General features: G+C 36.4%; 1 protein-coding gene across 1 annotated transcript in view; it reads left to right on the plus strand.

The window, feature by feature from the left end:
* Positions 1–22,694, plus strand: part of Nmt (N-myristoyl transferase) — a 182,924-nt gene that overhangs the window by 94,241 nt on the left and 65,989 nt on the right. The window contains exon 7 of the mRNA XM_090393987.1: positions 7,160–7,330. Within this exon, the coding sequence (XP_090250113.1) occupies positions 7,160–7,330 (171 nt within the window). The remainder of the gene's footprint in view (positions 1–7,159; positions 7,331–22,694) is intronic.

Consider the following 22,694-nt stretch of genomic DNA (forward strand, 5'->3'; position numbering starts at 1 on the left):
ACAAGGAAAGGAAAATCACCTGGAGAAGATAAGCTAGGTTCAGAACTATATAAATACGCAGAAACAAGATTCAAAGGAAGACTCTTATTATTTTTAAATAAAATTTACTCAACTGGTATCCCCCCAATAGAATGGAAAAAAGCAATTGTGATTCCTATCTATAAGAAAGGTAATAGAGATGACCCTAAAAACTATAGAGGTATCAGTATACTAAATTCATGTTACAAAATATACAGCAGAATCTTAAATAACAAACTAATGAAATATTCCGAAAACTTTATTCTAGAGGTACAAAATGGATTTAGAAAAGGACGATCGTGTGTAGACCCAGCCTTCTGCATAAAATTAATAATAGAGAAAAGAAGAGAATATAATATAGAAACACATATTGCATTTATTGACTTTGAAAAAGCATTTGACAAAGTTAAAAGAAACATATTATTTAACATATTAAAAGAAAGACAAATACCAAATAATATCCTAAAAGCTGTCACAAGTATATATGAAAATAATCAAATACAAATAAGATTAAATCACGAGCTATCATATACAAGAGAGATAAACCAAGGGGTCTGACAGGGATGTCCCCTCTCAGCAACTCTTTTTAATATCTACTTAAATGAAATAATAATAAAATGCAGTAAAAATTTACATCAAGGAATTAAATTTTCACCTACAGTTAACTTAAACACTCTCCTCTTTGCAGACGACCAAATAATAATTACAAATTCTGAAGATAACTTACAGAAAGCTATTTTAAATCTAAATGAGATATCCAAAGATTATGGTATGATAATATCAACTGAAAAATCAAAAACCATGGCCTTTAAAGGACAAGATCCAGCAAGAACTAAAATAGTATTAGACAACAAGATCTTAGAACAGGTGAATTCATTTAACTACCTAGGATGTATGATCACATATGAAAATGAAAAAGTTATAAACGTAAAAATTGCAAAATATTTAAAAATAACAGGAGTAATTAACTCTATATTTAAACCAAACCTAGTTCAAAAACAAACCAGGCTAAAAGTATACAATACATTAGCCCTACCGGTCTTAATGTATGGAAGCGAAATCTGGAAAATAAAACAAAAAGACAAAGAAAGATTAACAACAGCAGAAATTAAGTTTATGAGAAAAACTGAAAAGTATACCCTATTTGATCACAAAAGAAACGAAGATATTATGAAAGAATTAAACCAAGAACCAGTAATTGAAAAAATTAAAAAATATAAACATAGATGGATGGAACACGTTCAAAGAATGAAAACAGAAAGATTACCAAAACAAGCATTAAAGTACAAGCCATTAGGAAAAAGAAAACCAGGACATCCTCTTAAACGATTCAACGATGACTTCTAAGGCCGGAACAGGCCATACTAGGCCTAAATCCTTGATACGCATGATGATGATGATGAATATCAAGAGGGTAGCAAAATATTCTGGAGGTTGTTGAAAAAGCTTAGGAATGGAGGAAAGAGTGCTGTAAAAGGAGTTAGAGATGAGGAGTTAAAGGTGAAATGAAAACAGGAGAAAAAGATATCCTTGAAGTATGGAGTAATTACTTTGAAAAACTGATATATGAAACAAGCAGTGATGAGAGCACAGTGATAAAAAAAAAACACTGACCAGGCATGCAGTCAGGAATACATATCCATACCTGAAGTAGAAAAAGCCATCAAAGGCTTGAAATGTGGAAAGGCAGCAGGAGTAGATGATATTCGACCAGAAATGCTGAAGTATGGTGGTATAAGAGTCTTACAGTGGCTGCACTGCATAGTTCAGAAAGCCTGGACAGAGGGACGAATTCCCGATGATTGGAGTACAGCTCTCATAGTACCCATATATAAAAAGGGAAATAAAACTGCATGTGAGAATTACAGAGGTATTTCCCTACTCAGTGTTCCTGGCAAGATCTATGCAAGTATACTTGAGAAACGGTTAAGAAGAATTGTGGAAGAAAAGCTTGGTGAAGAACAAGCTGGATTCAGGTCAAATAGAGGCTGTCAGGATCAGATCTTCACTTTACGACAAATAGTCGAGAAAGCATGGGAATATAACAAAGATCTGTATTTAAGTTTTGTCGATTTGGAAAAGGCATATGACAAGGTCCCAAGAGAGAAGCTATTCAATATACTGCAGTTATATGGTGTCAATGGGACATTATATCAAGCAATACTTAGTCTTTATTTGAGTTGTAAGTCAGCAGTTAGAATTGAAGGAAGTACAGGAAGATGGTTTAATGTTAAATCTGGTGTGAGACAAGAATGTACATTATCCCCTCTGTTATTCATTATCTATATGGATCACATTATGAAGGAAAGTGGTATTAAATCTGATATCAAAATTGGAGATGTTAATGTCAGCTCTTTGCTTTATGCGGATGATATTATACTTCTAAATAAATCCGCTACAAGTCTCCAAGATTCTCTGACTACATTGAATAGCTGTTTTAATAGATATGGTATGAAGGTCAGCAATAAAAAGACAAAGACAATGAAAATATACAGAATCATTGAAAATGTCAACTGTGTTGTGAATGGAGAACCTGTGGAACAAGTAAAACATTTCAGCTACTTAGGCACGATTTTTACTGAAGATGGTAAATTAAATATAGAAATAGACAACAGAATCAGCAAAGCTGGTATGGTGGGAAGTCAATTGAATAAATTCATATGGAATAAGAGAGAAATTAGTCGGAACACTAAATTAGCTGTATACAAGACAGTGTTCAAACCAGTTTTAACTTATGGATCTGAGAGCTGGGTCAGAAGTAAAACACTTGACCAAAGACTAGAGACCGCAGATATGAGAGTCCTGAGAAAGATTAGAGGCGTGAACAGATGGCATTAATGGCAATATCATATTAAAAATGAGGATATTAGGAAAGAACTTGACATTGTCAGCATCCAGGAATGCGTTAGCAGAGCTAATCTCAGGTGGTATGGTCACTTAAACAGAATGGGCGAGGAAAGATTAGCAAAACAAGTATTCTCTGCCAGGTTGGCAGGAAAACGACCCAGAGGAAGACCAAGATATAGGTGGATTGATACGGTACAAAGTTCCTTAGACGATAGAAATATAAGATCTGATAATTTTGGAATCTTGACAAGTAACAGACTGATTTGGAGGAAAATTGTAGATAGGAAGTTAGTAATGATGTAATTTTTTCATGTAGTACTGTCATATCCTGTACACCCCTTGAGGGTACATGGCAGGAATTTGATGATGATGATATTATTCCAACTTTCTATGTTTTTCCTCACTTAGCTTTTAGCTAAGGCTTTTGGTCTGTTATTTTCAATTGATCTATTTTATAAATACTTGTTGAAAGTGTTCTTATATCTTCTGTAATTCTAGAAATATTTTCATCCTGTTGTATAAGACCTCTTTTACTATATCATCTCTTCTTTTTTTGCACAAATGTTTAACCATTCTTCTTCTTCATTCAGTTCTCTAGTTTGCTATTTTTTAAAATCTGTTTTTAAAAAAAATGGTGCTATATATGGTTCTGATGCTAGTAGTATCGTAGTTGGATAATTAAATACTAGTGGAGAGGATGAGATGTATTTAGCAAAGTAGAGTAGTGTGCCCTCTCATGATGAGGCCTTGGATTCCCTGGAGGTGTTATGTAATGATAATAGTAATACTAAGATCTTTTAAGAGACTAACTTTGAAGCATTTCTCTTCTTAGCTATTGTGGAAGAAATCAAATTGGTGAGACTAATAAGAGAAATTAGTTTCCAAATCAAAGCTTCTAAAAACCTTTGTGTCAAGAACAAATTTTGCCAATTTTTTATTTGCTAGTGTATGAGGTGGTATCAAAATATTTCCCTGTGACTGTGCATGCAGTCACAGGGGAGCACCTACCTTCATAAGTCAGTGTGCCAAAAGACATCGTCCTGTGTACATTGGGAGCTGTGCAACTGATGCTATTCTGACCACCTGCGTTACCGCATCTGCGATTTCATCATGGACAGCAAGTTAGAACAAAGAGCAAACGTGAAATTCTGCATGAAACTGGGCAAATCTGCCACAGAGACATTTGACATGATTCGGCAAGTTTACGGTGATGCTGCAATAAGTCGTTAGAGGTATTTTGAGTGGCACGCTTGCTTCAAGAGCGGAAGAACATCACTGGAGGACGATGAGAGATCAGGAAGACCTTCAATGAGCTCAACCCCCAAAAACGTCGAAACTATTCAGCAACTTGTGCATGAGGATCGTCAGAGAACACTCTACAACATTGCTGCCATTGTCGGTGTGTCTTACGGAACAGTCCAAGTAATCCTCACGTGTGATTTGAACATGTGCCGTGTTGCTGCCAAGTTCGTCCCCAGCAGCAGAAGGAACACTGCGTTGAAATCTGCCAAGAACTTCATCAGCGTGCCGTGGATGACCCATCCTTCATGTCGAGGATCATTACCAGTGATGAAACTTGGGTGTACGGGTACAACCCTGAGAGGAAGCAACACTCTTCACAGTGGAAGAGCCCATCATCTCCACGACTGAAAAAGGCGAGGCAGGTCCGCAGCTTGACCAAGTGCATGCTCATAGTCTTCTTCGCCATTCGTGGCATTTTGCATCGAGAATTCGTCCTCAGGGGCGAGACCGTCAATAGTGAGTTCTACTGCCAGGTTTTAAGGCATCTGAGGGAGGACATTTGGCGAAAGCAACCAGATCTGTGGTGCACAAAAAAACTGGATGTTCCATGACGACAATGCACCCTGTCACTGAGCTCTCCTCACATGTGAGTTTCTTGCCAGAAACAACATGATCTCACTTCCACACTTACCCTACTCACCAGATTTGGCTCCTGCAGACTTCTCCTTCTTCCCAAAGATGAAGATCCAGCTTGAAGCTCACCGTTTTGACACCATTGCGGAGAGCCAGTGCAAATCTCAGAAGGTGCTTGACATGCTTCAAAAAGAAGACTTCCAGGACACATTCAAGAAGTGGCAAGAACACTGAGAGCGCTATATTGATACGCAAGGGGACTATTTTGAAGGTGATAGTGTGTAAACGTAGATAAATAAAGTAATTTCTCGTAAACAGAGCTAGTCTCGAAACATTTTGATACCACCTCGTATAGTCTCTTTGTATGATTTGTATCCTCTTGATTTGCATATATACATTGATTTGTATTCTCTTGTCATTGAAGTGTGATTATGACAATCTTTTGTGGAAAGAATGTGATTTTAACTTTAAAATTATTGTTAACTATATAATCGATTAGCACTCTTCATTTCTGTTAACTGTTTGCTTATTGCTTGTCATGAGTACTCATGATTGAATTTATTTTACTGTTCTAGCATTTAAGTTTGCCATCACCACTACATAAGCAAACTTATTTTCTTTGTTTGTTATATTTTTCAGGAGGAAAGAATAATAGATCTTCCTGATTTATATTATTCTTTTCTAGGATTATATGTGTCATCAGCACTACTTTTGCTCTCCTGCTCATACCATTGTAAAATTGTGTATAATTGTTACTGTAATTAGTTTCGAGCTTCTCGACTTTTCTTGGTTTCAAATATTTTATTTTACTTAAAACTCCATTTAGTTATTCATCTTTGTGGCCTATTTTTTGGATCCAAAATAGAAACAAATGAGAATATAATTAGCATTAGATTCTCATGTTTCCATTTTGTGTTTTAATTTGTAACATTATGTGTATCCTTGTCTTCAAACTTTAAATCCAGCCATTTTGTTTCCTTTTGAGACTTGAAATCAATTTAAACGTCCTACCAGTCAGTTGCTGAGAAGAAATAAGTAGTCCAGTGATGTGAGGTCCATCGTACAGACTGTCTCTCCTACAATGTGATGAAACAGACTGCTATGACTCAGCTAGTCAAAAGATATGAGGTTGTGAATGGTTGAGATGGGAAGGATATTCTGCTAGAGATGAAACTTGTATGAAATTATGAACTTAATTATCAAGAGGAAATCACCTCTAGTTTACATGGAAGGAAAACTGGGTAAGAAAAGGTCCAGAGTGTTGGACAAGTAGAGGATTGTATTATTGGATATTCTGGTTGGTAGATGAACAGTTTGCTTTAGGTCATTGCTTATAGCAAATAGCTCAACATCTCTTTTAGCTTGGTCATTGGAATTGGAAAAAAGGGAGCCAGCTGGAGTTGTGGATATTAAACTCGCCAAGTAAAACAACTTCACTGTCTAACAGCAAAGGGAATGTTGAGTGCTAAGAAATCAGAGGTGAGAATGATTTTCTGAATTGGGCAAATGGTAGAGACAGCAGATGAATAATACATAATGAGGCAAGGAACTCTTAAGCCAGTATTAGATATCCTTTAATAAGGAATGCTTGATCGCACAAAAGCACAAACACGACCCTTATGGTCGTGTTTGTGTAATTTGCTCAGAAATAAGAGATTGAATTTTGGATGTCTGTAGGTGATGCTGCACATTACTTACCAATATCGTGTTTATGCCACAAATGTTGAGGTAGTGTGGAAGAGAAGTTACTTCACATTGAAACTTTTTCTTGTTCATGCTTGAGTTAAAGAATGAAAACAAGAATATAATTTACTCTGTGCATTAATTAACTAGAAAAAAAATTTCAAGTATTTAACTTTTTTCCAAAAATAAAATTAAATAATAATAATAGTGCCTCTGTAGTGTAATTGGAAGAACAATGGGACATTGCCCACTTCAATTTGAGAAGACCTGGATTCAATTCTTGTTGTCACAAGAGGAATCTTTATATGGGCTTTTTCATTTGAGAGTGAGTTTGCCAATCTCATACGGAGTCGGCAGGATTATTTCTTCCTGGAAACGCGGGTTTTTCATCCCATTTACAGCATATCAGCCATGAGAATGCACAAAATTTACAGACAAAACTAATATTTGGGGTGGTGGGCAGTAATTTAAGCAAATTAAGTTGAGAGGATGGCGAGTTCTGTGTAGTGGAGTAGTGCATCCTTTCATGATGAGTCACGTAATAATAAGAATAACAATATTGCAAAAAAAAAAAATAATAAATAAATAAATAATAATAAAAAACCTTATTCATAAAGAAGAAAATTTTCAAGTTTAATTTTAGTATTTCTGTTTTTTTAACTCTATTTTTTAAGAATTAATTTTTACTTGTATTGTTATATGATTATTCAAAATCCATTTATGATCTCACTTACAGTGTACAAAAAATGGTGGAAATAAATTTTCTCTGTGTTCATAAAAAGCTTCGTTCAAAACGTGTAGCTCCAGTACTCATTCGAGAGATAACTAGGCGGGTAAACTTAGAAGGAATATTTCAAGCAGTTTACACAGCTGGTGTTGTGCTCCCAAAACCTATTGGAACATGTAGGTAGGTTGATGAATATACATTTATTTTTAGTAAGGTAACTTTATAAATTTATAAAGCTAATATTTTATCTTGTAACCTTGAAACTTGTACACACATGTATCTATGCCCAGAAGCTAAGATACATTACTTCAAAAAAAAAAAATAAAAATAAAAATCCTATTTACAAATAGAGAAAGAGGAATGATATGAACTAATGGATGTTATTCAATCATCTTCAATAGGCAACCACTTGAATTGCCTGGAGAACTATTTTATGTGCAAGCAAAAGTCTTTCTTAGTTACTAAAATATTTTAAACATACAGCAGTTAATGTGATTTCTACAGATGTTGAAGACACAGTAGTTTTAAAATTATCTCACATATGAAAGACCAGTAAATGGTGCACTAGTATAGTGGGTGGACTGGGGAATCCTGCTCTTGAGAGTAGAATTTCATACCCCAAACTTCACTTTACTAAACTTGCTAAAGCCACTTCAGATGTTCAATAAGCGGTGTGTTTTCACTTAGGATATTTTCACTTCTTGTCTCACACCAGACAGTAAAAATATCCCCCCTTTCCCAGTACATATTAATTAATTTTAAATCTTTTGTTCCAGTGTTAAAAATATGCTTGCATTTTATTTTAATTTTAACTTGATCTCAGTTTGTTGTGTGTTTATTTTAAAAACAGAATTAAAGGGTGATTTTTATTTTTTATGGTTAGTCATGCTGCTTGTGTTGCAGCATGTTTTGACAAGCTACTGCTTTTTATGTGAATACCACATGAAAGGTTGTAAACCTGTCACCTGTTGTAAGTTAGTACAATGTATCATCTGAGATAATTGAGAAATCCTGGAGACCAAATAGGGAACTTTTTCAAATCACTTCAGGCAGTGAAGTGGTTTATCAGTATTAATAATCAGTAAGATATAAGCTTAGTATGAAAAACTGTATAACCTACTAAGATACTTAGAATGAACTGATTTTCTATTATTCTTAACCTTTTTATTAAACATATACTCTTTCCATAACTTTTTTTAAAAATTCTTTTTGAAATCTTGCATACTCATCCAACCAGCTCCTGTTTTTAATCCCATGCATGGTTTCATAGATTAGTATTAATATACTTTGAGGTTAGATAATCTGGAACCTCTCCTTAGAGATTAAACATTGAACTGTTTCAGGCTACATCATACTTTGATAGAGGGTGGTCTTATACTAGACCACCCTCTTTATCACAAAACAGTGGGTATGGATATTTTGTGATTGTCTACCAGTTACTAAAGACATTCACAAAATATCCATACCCACTCTTTCGAGATGTCATCCATTTGACCACCTAGACTGGCTTTTTTGGTTGAAGTGATTATTTAATATAATGTAAATGATTGTCACTTTCAGCAAATATCTTCCAGCTAATATTTCTTAATTTTCTTTTAACTCAGAGTTAACTTTCTTGAAATTTTACCTCCTGATAACCTCTCTATCTTCCCCTTTTTAGTTTTACTTCTCATGCTCATTCACCAAGGAAGCTAGCAATCCAATCTCAGAGTGCAGGAGGGAGGCCATAAGATGATGGTTTGTTCAGGAAGTCTCGATGTCTTTGAAATATTGAAAGCAACAACGTGAGTTTCTCCAAATCTTTCCATGGCCTTTGTCCAAAGATGGGTGAGATTGATTAGGAGGTCAGCTGTAGAATGAGAATTGCAGAATCCATACCATACTGATGATCACTAATTAACTGATAAGTTTCCAAATAATGAGAAAGATGGTTGTTGATAACCTTCTCTAGCACTTTTGAAAGGAGCGAGGTGAGAGCAATGGGTTGATAATTAGATGGTTGACTTTTGTCTCCCTTTTTTGGTATAGGCTTAGTTCCATGCTGTATGGTAGATTCCAGTAGACTATGACAGCTTATATGTGATATGGGATGAGAGTTAATTCTGAAGCATAAGTGTTTTGATGACAACAGACTCCTCGCTCAGAGGAATACTGTACTGACTACCAGGAGCCTTCTAACTACTACCTTATTAGTATCAAGATTAATCAGGGTTTTCCTGATGTCCTTATGACAAAAGTTCAGAGGAGGCATGCGGTGGGCAGTTTGTGGTAGTGTGGGATGTGATTTGCCTCATTTGTTCAGACAAGAGTTGAAGGGTGGGAAAAAATTGATGCCAAAGAAGTCTGCCTTTTCCTTCAGTGAGGTTGCCATGGTGCCATTAGGATGCAAGAGAAGTGGGAAAAAGAGAGGACAGATGCTATGTCCAACATTTTTAGCAAGGGACTAGAAAGCTCTATTGCCATTTGAGCAGGAGGTTTATTGCATTTCATTCTTATGAAGTCTGCTTTGGAATCATTAATAACTGTTTTACACTTGTTTTGGGCTATTGTGTAAGTTGAATTGAATGAGAAGCTGGTGTTTTTAATTTAAGCCACTGAACATATGCTGTGTTCAATGGCTTAAATAAAATTTTTATAATGGGCTGCAGAGGTGATTTTTTTAGAACCAGGGCTTGGATATGAGTCAGGTTTGCAGTGGAGTGGGAAATGGAGGTTCTCATTCCAGTGAGGATTATTTCAGTTATGAGTTCTGTGCTGCAAATATTTGGAGCAGGAGGGCAAAAGTGGTAATGTGATCTGACCATGACAAAGATGCATAAAAATTTTGGAGGTCATCCCAGTTTGCATGACCGCAGTGCCATAGGTCACAGTGGAAAGCACTGAATGGAATGCTGAGATTGGCTGAGATTTACAGTGGAGTAGAGTGGGGAATGAAGGCTCCCACTCCAGTGAGTATTATTTCAGGTATTAATTCAGTGCAGATGTTTGGATCTCTTTAAAAAAGGAAGGGAAATTGAATGTTTCAGTTAAAGAGGAATTCCTAGTTCAGTGTTCCAGTTAAGATTATGCAAACATATTTGAGAAGAATAAGAAATATAGCTGAAGAAAAATTTAGAGAACAAGAAGCAGCATTTAGTCTAAATTTTGTCCTGGTCAGAATTTTACTTTAAGACAAATAGTTGAGAAATCATAGGAATATAACAAAGTATGTGGTTTTTAGATCTAGAAAAGACACATGATAAGGTGCCAATATAAAAGCTCTTCGGAACGTAGTAATTATGCCATGTAAATGTCTTATTTATCACCATTATCTGAATATGTACCCTCAAGGGGTATTCAGGCTACTATGACAACACTACAAGATTAAGTTTACATTAATAAACATAAAGTTGAAAATATACAAAAAACCATGGAAATCAGAAATAATTAATATATTGGGACAACAATAAATAAATATAACCAAAGATTATAATATGGAAATTAAAATAGCTGAAAAAATAAAATAACTCATCATCATCAATTTTGTGATATGTATCCCCAAGGGATGTTCAGGTTACTATGACAGCACTTCATTATTAAGTTTACATTATTATTAATCTCCTATTCATAATTTTCAACCAAATTAGTATTACTTGTGATCACTCCAGAATTGTCATATCTAACATTTCGTTCTTCTAAGGCACTTCTGACTGAATCAATCCACCTAGACCTTGGTCAGTTTCTTTCCTGCCATCTTGCCATCAAACATATGTTTTGCTAATCTTTTCTTACCCATTCTATTTATGTGGCTATATCACCTTAGATTAGCTCTGCTTGTCATTCTTGAATGCCAATGTCAATTTCCTTTCTAATATCTTCGGTTTTAATATGATTCTGCCATTGATGCCATCGGTTCACTCCTCAAATTTTTCTCAGAACCCTCATATCTGTGGATTAAGTACTTTATTTCTAACCCAGCTCTCAGATCCATAACTTGAAATTAGTTTTAACACTGTCTTGTATACTGTTAGTTTACAAGACAGTGTTCAAACCAGTTTTAAGTGTTTTGGCTAATTTCTCTCTTATTATATATAAATTCATTCAGCTGCCTATCCACTATACCAGCTTTGCTTATTCTGTTGTCTATTTCCAGATTTAACCTGCCATCTTCACTAAAAACTAGCTGAAATGTTTTACTTGTTCTATAGGATCTCCATTCAAAATGCAGCTGAAATTGTCTATGCACCTGCCTATTTTCATAGTTTTGGTTTTTTTATTGTTGATTTTCATGCCAAATTTGTTACAGTGTTATTCAATTTAGTTAGGGAATTCTGGAGACTTGCTAGATGTTAATTAAGAGGGAGATAGTAAATCCCGTTTTATTTTATAGCTGGGTACGAAATTCGGGTCGAAATTCATCAACATCCATAGAGTTTCAATGCCGAAAAAACTATCGGCAGAACCAAGTGTAAATGATCACTTAGGTAGTACAACACCAGGGCAGCTCCATGCAAAGGTGGAGCAAGCTCTGTCACTAACTTTAATATTCTCTCATAATGTAAAACCCAGCTCCTAAGAGATGTATATATATTGTTTTACATTATGAGAAGAGGTCACTACCCATACCGGTTTCAACCTTTTTTGAGGTCTCATCAGTGAGTAGGTAGAGCTGGAATATCAAGGTTTTAAGTGAAACAAAACTTACATACCTCTACTATCGAATTGCCGAAGTGGTGTACTATATATTGTTAAATATTGTTAATTACAAAGATAATAAGCCGAAAGGCTATTTTACCGGTGAATTTGTTAATTAAGAGGGAGATAGTAAATCCCGTTTTATTTTATAGCCGGGTACGAAACTCGGGTCGAAATCCATCGACATCCATAGAGTTTCAATTGCATGGAGTTGCCCTGGTGTTGTACTACTCAAGTGATCATTTACACTTGGTTCTGTCGATAGTTTTTTTGGCATTGAAACTCTATGGATGTCGATGGATTTCGACCCGAGTTTCGTACCCGGCTATAAAATAAAACGGGATTTACTATCTCCCTCTTAATTAACAAATTCGCCGGTAAAATAGCCTTTCGGCTTATTATCTTTGTAATTGCACTAGATGTGTTTAGGAGTACAACATCATCTGCAAAAAGCTAAGTGGCATCAGGATTGATGTCACTTTCTTTCATAATGTGCATCCTTGTCTTACTCTTCATAGTGAAGAATTTATGGAGACACAACACACATGTTAGAATAATTACTTTATTTAACATTAAACAAGTAACATACATATGTACAATATACACACTACATTCCACTGCACTATACAAAAGTAAAATGAATATAAATGTTTGTTAATCATTTATCCTAGCCTGGTGAGAAAAAAAAAAATGGAACTACATTAAACAATTTCTACAGTCCTTTCGTATTGTGATTTTCTTCTGTCTAGGGTTTTGGTTGCTATATGGGTCGAAGATGGGTCCTCCACATTCTTGGAATAATAAGTCCATTTTTGTTCAGATTTAAATTGAAGTCATCATCAGGAACATACATATGTACAATATACACACTACATTCCGCTGTGTTATACAAAAGTAAAGTGAATATAAATATTTGTTAATCGTTTATCCTAGGCCTGACCTCTGGTGAGAAAAAAAATGGAACTACATTAAACAATTTCTACAGTCCTTTCGTATTGTGATTTTCTTCTGTCTGGAGTTCTGGTTGCTATATGGGTTGAAGATGGGTTCTCCATATTCTTGGAATAATTAGTCCATCATTTTTGTTCCGATTTTAATGATGTTTTAGCATTTCACAAGCTGCTTTGAAATCAGGTTTTGGTGCAGTGTAGGGACTTAGTGCCTTTCCAGTCAGTTCTGTGGCATGTTTGGAGTGCATGGTCTGATAGGCCTATTTTATCATAGTGGAGAGAGGTATTTAATGTGACATTTGTGTTCATCTTTTCTGATTGGGATGGTGCGTCCTGTTTCCCCCTATGTACAGTAGGTTACAGGTACATTGAATTTTGTAAACCTTTGGGTGGGCAAGATATGGAAGAGAATCTTTGGAGGAGTTAAGTAAATTTCTTAATTTTGCCAGGGGTTTGAAGGTTGTCTTGATGTTGTATTTAAGTAGTGTTCTATCTATTTTTTCTGAAATGCCTGTGATGTAGGGTATGGCTATGGCATTCTTGTAATCTTTTTTTTTTTTTGCCTTTAGTTGCATTTTTATGGAGGATCTTGTGAACTTTTTTTTTTAATATATTGTAGCCATTTTTTACAAATGTTTGATTAATGATTTCAAATCCTTGGTTCAGAGCTTGTTCATTGGAGAAACTTGTTAGGACTTTTTGTTTGAGTGTGCTGATGACTCCTAGTTTTTTGTGTTCTGATGGTATGAATTTTTATGTATACGTTGGCCTGTACGTATAGATTTGCAGTAGACAGTGAAGGAGAGGCAGCCTGAGGGGAAGGTGTCTAGAAAAGGAAGAGAGCTGTTGTTTTCAATTTCGATGGTGAATTGGATACATTTGTGTTGTTTGTTCAGGTGGCTTAGGAATGTATTTAATGTTTCGTGGCCATGGGACCATATGGCGAAAATATCATGAACATATCTCAGCTGGACATTGGATTTTAGGCTGGCCGAATCTAGAGCTTGTTGCTTGAAGTCTTCCATGGTTTGTAATTGGTTATTCCTATGGCATCTGTATTGTTTTAGTGCTTGAAACTTCACTATTAATTTTTCTTTGTTCTTAAGTAACATGTGCTTTTCGAGCCATCTGTAATTCTCTCTAGAATATCCCAAATATTGGGATTTAAGTAGCTCGATAGCTCTGATTTTTGTTGTAAAACGTTGGCTTGAATAACTGCTAGATTTTTGCAAGGCTCGTGGATCTGTTCTGTAAACAAATCTTTTTCCAAACAGGCATAAATATGGAGTGCTTTGGCTGAAGTAAACTTCTTTTTTTAATTTAATGCAGTTTGATATCAAGTTGTTGTCTCTACATAGTTTTAGAAAGGCTAGCCAATTAATTAACACAGAAACACGAATTTTCATCTTATCATAGTGGCTGCATTGCTTGTGGGTCTAATCTCCATGGATTACGACAGTTCTTTCTTTTAAGGCTACACGGTGGTCAGCATTCTTAGTGAAGAATTTATGGAGACACAACACAGTTACAATAATTACTTTACTTGACAATAAGCAATTAACAATCGATGTTTCGACCTCTCTGTTGAGATCATCATAAAGAACACACATATGTCCAGTATACAAGCTACATGCCACTGCACTATACAAAAGTAAAATGAATCAATGTTTGTTAATCATTTATCTTGTTATGGAAGACTTTGAGCAACGAGCTCTAGATTTGGTCAGCCTAAAATCCAAAGTCTGGCTCACATATATTGACAATAATTTTGTCATTTGGCCTCACGGCCACAAAATGTTGAATACATCCCTAAGCCTCCTGAACAAACAACACTAATTCTTTTGCTATGCCGTTATCCCATGTTAAACTGTGTCCCCATTCCCATCTTTAATCTTCTTCCTCCAGGTTCTCTGGTCTAGGGCATCTTCCCGACTCCATCCTTTCTCCCTAAGATCCTCTGCCACCTTATCCTTCCACCTGAGCTTGGGCCTGCCTCTTTTCCTCCTTCCCTCCATGCACTCCACTCACTCCTCTTCTCTACATGACCGAACCACCTCAGCCTGCTTTCTTGTACCTTCTTACCGATCAGTCCCACCTTGACTGTCCTCTGGTGTAGTCATTCCTTATCCTGTTCTTCTTTGTCACACCACTCATCCATCTCAACATCTGTATCTCCGCCACCTCCATCTTCCTCTCCTGTGCCTTTGTTATAGGCTACGTCTCTGTGCCATGAAGCATCACCGGCCTCACCACCATCTTATACAGCTTTCCTTTCATCTTACAACTCGCTCTCTTGTCGCACAGGCCCCCCGCTCATCTTCCTCCGCTTCATCCAGCTGCATGTTATTCGGTGCTGTATTTCCTCATCCAGGTCTTCATTCCTCTCGACGACCGACCCGAGGTACTTGAATTTCTTCCCTTAAGTTAACCCTTCACCCTGGAGTCATATGACCATATCCTTGTCATTCCCTGTTGACATATATTCTGTCTTCACCCAGTTAATACTCATGCCCCTCTCTCTAATACCTTTCTCCACTCTTCCAGGGTCTTTTCAAGCTTCTCTCGGGATGATTCGCAGAGAACAATGTCGTCGGCAAAACATCATGCTCCATGGCGGCTCCTTCTTGATGTCCTCCACTAGTACATCCATGACCAGGTCAAAGAGGTAGGGGCTCAGAGCTGATCCCTGATGGAGCCCCAATGACAATGGGGAACCCCCCTCTGTCATGCCAACATTAGACCTTATCTGAGTTTTCACTCCCTCATATATCTCCTTCAATAACCTCATGTACTTCTCTGACCCCCCCCCCCCTTCTTCCTCATACACCTCCATACCTCTTACCTGGCCACTGTCATACTCCTTTTCCAGGTCTATAAACACCATATGCAGCTCCACCTGCATCTCCCTATATTTCTCCATCAGTTACCTTAGCGCAAATATTGCATCCGCTGTCCCTCTTCCTGGCATAAATCCAAACTGCTCCTCGCCAATTTTCGTTTCCCGCCGTATCCTTCTTTCAATTACTCTTTCCCATATCTTCAGCGTGTGTGACATCAGCTTGATCCCTCCCTGAACAAACAACACAAATGTATCCAATTCACCATTGAAATCATAAACAACAACTCTCTTCCTTTTCTAGACACTCGCCATACGGCTTCCTTCGGGCTGCCTCTCCTTCACAGTCTACCGCAAACCTACACAGAATGTACCATCCCAATCAGAAAAGATGAATACAAATGCCACATTAAATACCTCCATTATGGTAAAACAGACTTATCAGACCATGCATTCCAAACATGCCACAGAATTGACTGGAAAGGCACTAAAAGTTTCTACTTCACCAAAACCTGGTTCGAAAGAAAATTCAAAGAAGCTTGTAAAATGCTAAAGCATCATTCAGATCTGAACATAAATGATGGATTAATTATTCCACGAATGTGGAGGACCCATCTTCAACCCATATAGCAACCAGAACCCAGACAGAAGAAAATCTCAATATGAAAGGACTGTAGAAATTTAGTGTAGTTCCATTTTTTTTTTCTCACCAGAGGTCAGGCTAGGATAAATGATTAACAAACGGTTTATATTCATTTTACTTTTGTATAGTGCAGCAGAATGTAGTGTGTATATAGTACATATGTATGTTACTGATGATATGATGACTTCAATATAGAGGTTGAAACATTGACTGTTAAGTAAAGTAATTATTCTATGCTGTTTCTCCATAAATCTTCACTATGAATGCTAACCACCATATAACCTTACCTGATTTTACATCAATACATCTTCCTGTATTTCCTTCAATTCTAACTGCTGACTGACAAGTTAAATATAGGCTATGCATTGCTCTTTATAATGTTCCATTCACCCCATATAATTATGGTGCTTTGTAAAGCTTTTCTCTGGGCATCTTGTCATATGCCCCCTTTCAAATCTGCAGAACTTAAGTACAGATCCTTGTCATATTCCTATAATTTCTCAACTATTTATCATCATCATCAAATTCCTGCCATGTACCCTCAAGGGGTGTACAGGATATGACAGTACTACATGAAAAATTTACATCATTACTAACTTCCTATCTACAATTTTCCTCCAAATCAGTCTGTTACTTGTCAAGACTCCAACATTATCAGATCTTATATTTCTGTCGTCTAAGGAACTTTGTACCGTATCAATCCACCTCTTGGTCTTCCTCTGGGTCGTTTTCCTGCCAACCTGGCAGATAACACTTGTTTTGCTAATCTTTCCTCTCCCATTTTATTTAAGTGACCATACCACCTGAGATTAGCTCTGCTAACGCATTCCTGGATGCTGACAATGTCAAGTTCTTTCCTAATATCCTCATTTTTAATATGATATTGCCATTGATGCCATCTGTTCACGCCTCTAATCTTTCTCAGGACTCTCATATCTGCGGTCTCTAGTCTTTGTTCAAGTGTTTTACTTCTGACCCAGCTCTCAGATCCATAAGTTAAAACTGGTTTGAACACTGTCTTGTATACAGCTAATTTAGTGTTCCGACTGATTTCTCTCTTATTCCATATGAATTTATTCAATTGACTTCCCACCATACCAGCTTTGCTGATTCTGTTGTCTATTTCTATATTTAATTTACCATCTTCAGTAAAAATCGTGCCTAAGTAGCTGAAATGTTTTACTTGTTCCACAGGTTATCCATTCACAACACAGTTGACATTTTCAGTGATTCTGCCTATTTTCATTGTCTTTGTCTTTTTATTGCTGACCTTCATACCATATCTATTACAACAGCTATTCGATTTAGTCAGAGAATCTTGCAGACTTGTAGCGGATTTATTTAGAAGTATAACATCATCCGCATAAAGCAAAGAGCTGACATTAACATCTCCAATTTTGATATCAGGTTTAATACAACTTTCCTTCATAATGTGATCCATATAGATGATGAATAACAGAGTGGATAATGTACATCCTTGTCTCACACCAGATTTAACATTAAACCATCTTCCTGTACTTCCTTCAATTCTAACTGCTGACTTACAACTGAAATAAAGACTAAGTTTTGCTTGATATAATGCTCCATTGACACCATATAAGTGCAATATGTTGAATAGCTTCTCTCTTGGCACCTTGTCATATGCCTTTTCCAAATCGACAAAACTTAAATTCAGATCTTTGTTATATTCCCATGATTTCTCGACTATTTGTCGTAAAGTGAAGATCTGATCCTGACAGCCTCTATTTGGCCTGAATCCAGCTTGTTCTTCACCAAGGTTTTCTTCCACAATTCTTCTCAACTGTTTCTCAAGTATACTTGCATAGATCTTGCCAGGAACACTCAGTAGGGAAATACCTCTGTAATTCTCACATTCAGTTTTATTTACTTTTTATATATGAGTACTATGAGAGCTCTACTCCAATCATCGGGAATTCGTCCTTCAGTCCAGGCTTTCTGAACTATGCAGTGCAGCCACTGTAAGACCTTTATACCACCATACTTCAGCATTTCTGGTCGAATATCATCTACTCCTGCTGCCTTTCCACATTTCAAGCCTTTGATGGCTTTTTCTACTTCAAGTATGGATATGTATTCCTGACTGCATGCCTGGTCAATGTTTTTTATCACTGTGCTCTCATCACTGCTTGTTTCATTTATCAGTTTTTCCAAGTAATTACTCTATACTTCAAGGATATCTTTTTCTCCCGTTATCATGTCACCTTTATCATCTCTAACTCCTTTTACAGCACTCTTTCCTCCATTCCTAAGCTTCTTCAACAACCTCCAGAATATTTTGCCACCTTCTTGATATTTATTTTCTATATTCTTGCCAAAGTTCTCCCATGACTTTTGTTTAGCTAGTTTTACACACTTTTTAGCTTTCTTACATTTGTCTCTGTATTCTGTAAGAGTAAAAGCTGACTTATTTGCCAGGAACTTTTGATATGCTTTCTTCTTTTCCTTCACTGCCTCTTTAACTTCCTGTGTCCACCAGGGAGTTCTGATTTTTTTATCCTTGCACACAACCTCACCACATGCCTCTCTGGCAGAATCAATCAATGTTTTCTTCAGAATTTGCCACTGAATCTCCAAGGTTTGATTCCTGTTCTCAAACTCTTTCATTTTCTTTTCAATAATCTTTCTGTATTTTAGTCTACAGTTCACATGTGAGAGGTGCTCAACTTTTATTCGCTTTAAAACTTTCTTACATGTTATTCTTTTCAATATGAAATTCAGTTTTAATCTGCTCAAGACTAAATAGTGATCACTTCCAATTTCAAATCCTCTGTACACTCTGGTGTCCTGCACCAGGGAGAAAACATCACTATCAACAATAACATAGTCAATGAGACTTTTCTTATTCCCTAGCCTCTTCTCTCCATGTGAATTTGTGCACATTTTTATGTTGGAACATGATGTTAGTAATAACCAGTCCATGTCCTGAGCAGAAATCCAACAGATATTTGCCATTATTATTAGTTTTGCTCTTTTCTGCAAATTTTCCCAAAATATTTTTGTATGTCTCACAATCTCACAAACTATTTGTCTTAAAGTGAAAATCTGATCTTGACAACCTCTGTTTGGCCTGAACCCAGCTTGTTCTCTTCCACAATCTTTCTCAACCTCTTTTCAAGTATGCTGTCATAAATCTTACCTAGAAGACTTAGTAGAGAATTCGGTTTTGTTCCCCCCCCCCCTTTTTTTTTTAATAGATGAGTACTATTAGAGTTCAACTCCAGTCATTGGGAATTTGACCTTCTAGCCAGGCTCTCTGAATTATGCAAGTGTAGCCACTGCACAACTTTTATGCCTCCACACTTAAGCATTTCTGGTTGAATATCATCTACTTTAGCTGCCTTTCCACATTTCAAGGTTTCGACAACTTTTACTATCTCAAGTATTAATATGTCTCTGTTTTGCATTCCTCTTGAAATTTTTCTACTACTGTTCTCAGTCTATCAACTGCTCCTTTCATTGTGATATTTATTTTTATCCTCCTTGATACTGAGTAATGGTTACTTTCAATTTCAAATCCTCTGCACACACTTTTTTTTTTTTGCCCATATACAGGAGGTTGGCTGGTCAACCTATAGTACGTTAGTACGAAAGAAGAAACTTGTTTACATTTGATTTGAATGCCTGTATATTGTATTCTTTGGGAAATATGTCAGGGGGAAGACTGTTCCACAGTACTGCAGTTGCAGGGATGAATGAGGAGGAGAAGAAACACTCTTGTATCCTGAACCAACATGATGATATCACTGCCAACAATGACGTAGTCAGTGAGGCTTTTCTTATTTCTTGTCTTCTCTCCATGTGAACTTGTGCACATGTTTATGTTGAAACATGGTGTTAGTAAGGACTAGTCCATGTCCTGAATAGAAGTCCAGTAAATACTTACAATTATTATTATTAGCTATGCCCTTTTCTCCAAATTTTCCCAAAATGTTCCTATATACCTGATGGGATTCATTTCCTACTCTGCTGTTCGGATCTCCAACAAAGACCACGTTTTTCATTTTCATTATGTCAGCTGCCTGTTTTGATGAATTAAAAAGTTCCTCCAATTCTTTCTTAGAACCTTCTTTGGGACAATAGACAAATAAATTTCATTGTCCATTTCCCCATTTTGAAGTTTTTCCACTTAACGCTACATGAAACTGCTTTCCAATCAAGAGGTTTATCTTCATGCTTGGTGTTGAATGCTCTTAATATTCATTCCTTTCTTTGATTGTTATTGCCAGAAAATAAGATCCTATACTTATTATTTAGTACGATCTCACCTGTTTTTGTCTTCTTTCTCTGAAAAATGCTAATTATGTCCATGTGGTAGTTTTTCTAATTCTTCTGCAAGTTCAATTTCTTTTCTATTTATACTCCTTATATTGATGGTTCCTATCTTCAGTTATTTTGATATTGGGTTTATTATTCTTTTAGATGAGTTGGAGCTTGTTCCAGTAGTCCATGGTTCCTTGATGAAAACATTGGGGCCTTGTGGGGCCACGTGAACGTGAGAATTGGACATTAGTTCAGAAGCCCCAGTTTGTACTCCATGTTCCTGAAAGGCAATGTGGAGGTTTCCTATCAGTTATTTGGCTTAAGCAACTCCATAATAAAATAAACTAACCAACTAATAAATAAAATAACAAAATAACTCTAAAAGCAAAATTATAATGTGAAAACGAAGTAAAGATGATATACACTTTGTTGACAAAAGTATTTGCACACCTTATGTGCCGTGCAAATTTTGGATCTTACCACATGCAAATATTCAGAGAGAGTGTGTGTAAGTCTGGTCATAAAAGGTTGGATGTGCTGCATATTTTGTATGCTATACTTGATGGCAAGATGCCACGTTCAGCTGAACTGACAGATTTCCAGTGTGGGGTGGTAGTTGGGTGTCACATCAGTGGTCTTTCTGTCTGTGATGTATCTTCTCAGTATACTGAAATCCACCATTGCTTATGTCATTCATAGATGGAAAGTTGATGATGCTTCAACACTCACTGACCGAGATTGACAAGCTCTGTCTCAGAATGTTAGAGCATCTTGCACATTATCAGTGGCAGACCTTGCAGGCAACCTGGAAAATGCTGCAGGGACATTGTCTCTAGAAATGTCTGCAGAGAGTTGCATGCCTTAGATTACCAATCTAATGTCTGCTCAGACAAGCCCCTCCCTCCCCCAATGTCAAATGACATTCACACACAGTTTCTGGACTGTAGATGATTGGAAAATAGTTCCATGGAGCGACAAATCATGCTTCCAAAATGTTTCACTTTGATGGTCATGTTTGGATCTGGTGATTACCCAGGGAATGGTTCCGGCAGGGCTGCATCATTCCAACTGTCAAGTTTGGTGGATTCTTGGTAATAGTATGGAGGTGTTTCATTTGGATGGGGCTTGGTCCATTGGTGGATGTACCCCAAAACCATGACGTCTATGGATACCTGGACATTCTGGACAACTCCATGCTTTAGTGCTGCGGAAGTACTTTGGCAGTGACCCATGCATGATTCAGCATCACATTGCTCCATGCCATGCTGCACCTTCGTGTCTGAGACTGATTTCCACAAAACAATATTGAGGTGTTGGACTGACCAGCTCAGAGTCCAGACCTCAATTCCATTGAACATCTTTGGGACGAATTAGAACAACAAATTCACTCCGATCACAGCGGCTATCATATCATCGATGTTGGTGTTGCAACATCAGAAATTGGTTAAAAGCATGCCCTGAAGGGTAGTTGCTGTCATTCAGGCCAGAGGTGGTCCCAGTCAGCATTAGAAATATAATTGAAATGCATTATTTTGATCACAGCTAGGTGTCTAAATACTTTTGTCAACATAATGTATATTAAGATGTAAGAAATCTAAAAGCGAAATAGAAATGTACAGTTTAAAATGCTGTTAAAATGACACAAATAAAAGAAGAGAATATATTTACAGGTTGAAAGACTGGTTCATTATGCTAACTTCCACTCATTGATAGTGTCTATATGTGCACACTACTAACCTTCCACTTTTCTGAAATGGCACACTGAAATGGATTTTTACCCTTTAAAAACGTTCTTTCCTTTTATTTGTGTCATTTTAATAGCACATTAAATTGTATACATTTGTATTTTATTCTGTTTTTAGATTTCTTAGATCTTTCAAATTTATATAATTTTTACTTCGTTTTCACATTCTAATTTTGTGTTTAAGTTTTTCTTTTATGTTTCCAGCTATTTTAATTTCTATCTTGCGATCTTTGCTGTATTTATTTATTGTTGTCATAATGTATTATTATTTTAGATTTTTCATGGTTTTGAACATATTCAACTTTGTTTATTATTATTATTATTAATATTTTTACAAACCTTCAAACATATCTCAACCCCAGAGGAAACCATTAATTTCCAAAGACTTTCTGTTTCCAGAACAGTTAATACCACAA

The sequence above is a fragment of the Typopeltis vanoorti genome, chromosome 6 (assembly GCF_054136105.1).
Source record: "Typopeltis vanoorti isolate ZY-2024b chromosome 6, IOZ_Tvanoo_1.0, whole genome shotgun sequence".
Lineage (NCBI taxonomy): Eukaryota > Metazoa > Arthropoda > Arachnida > Uropygi > Thelyphonidae > Typopeltis > Typopeltis vanoorti.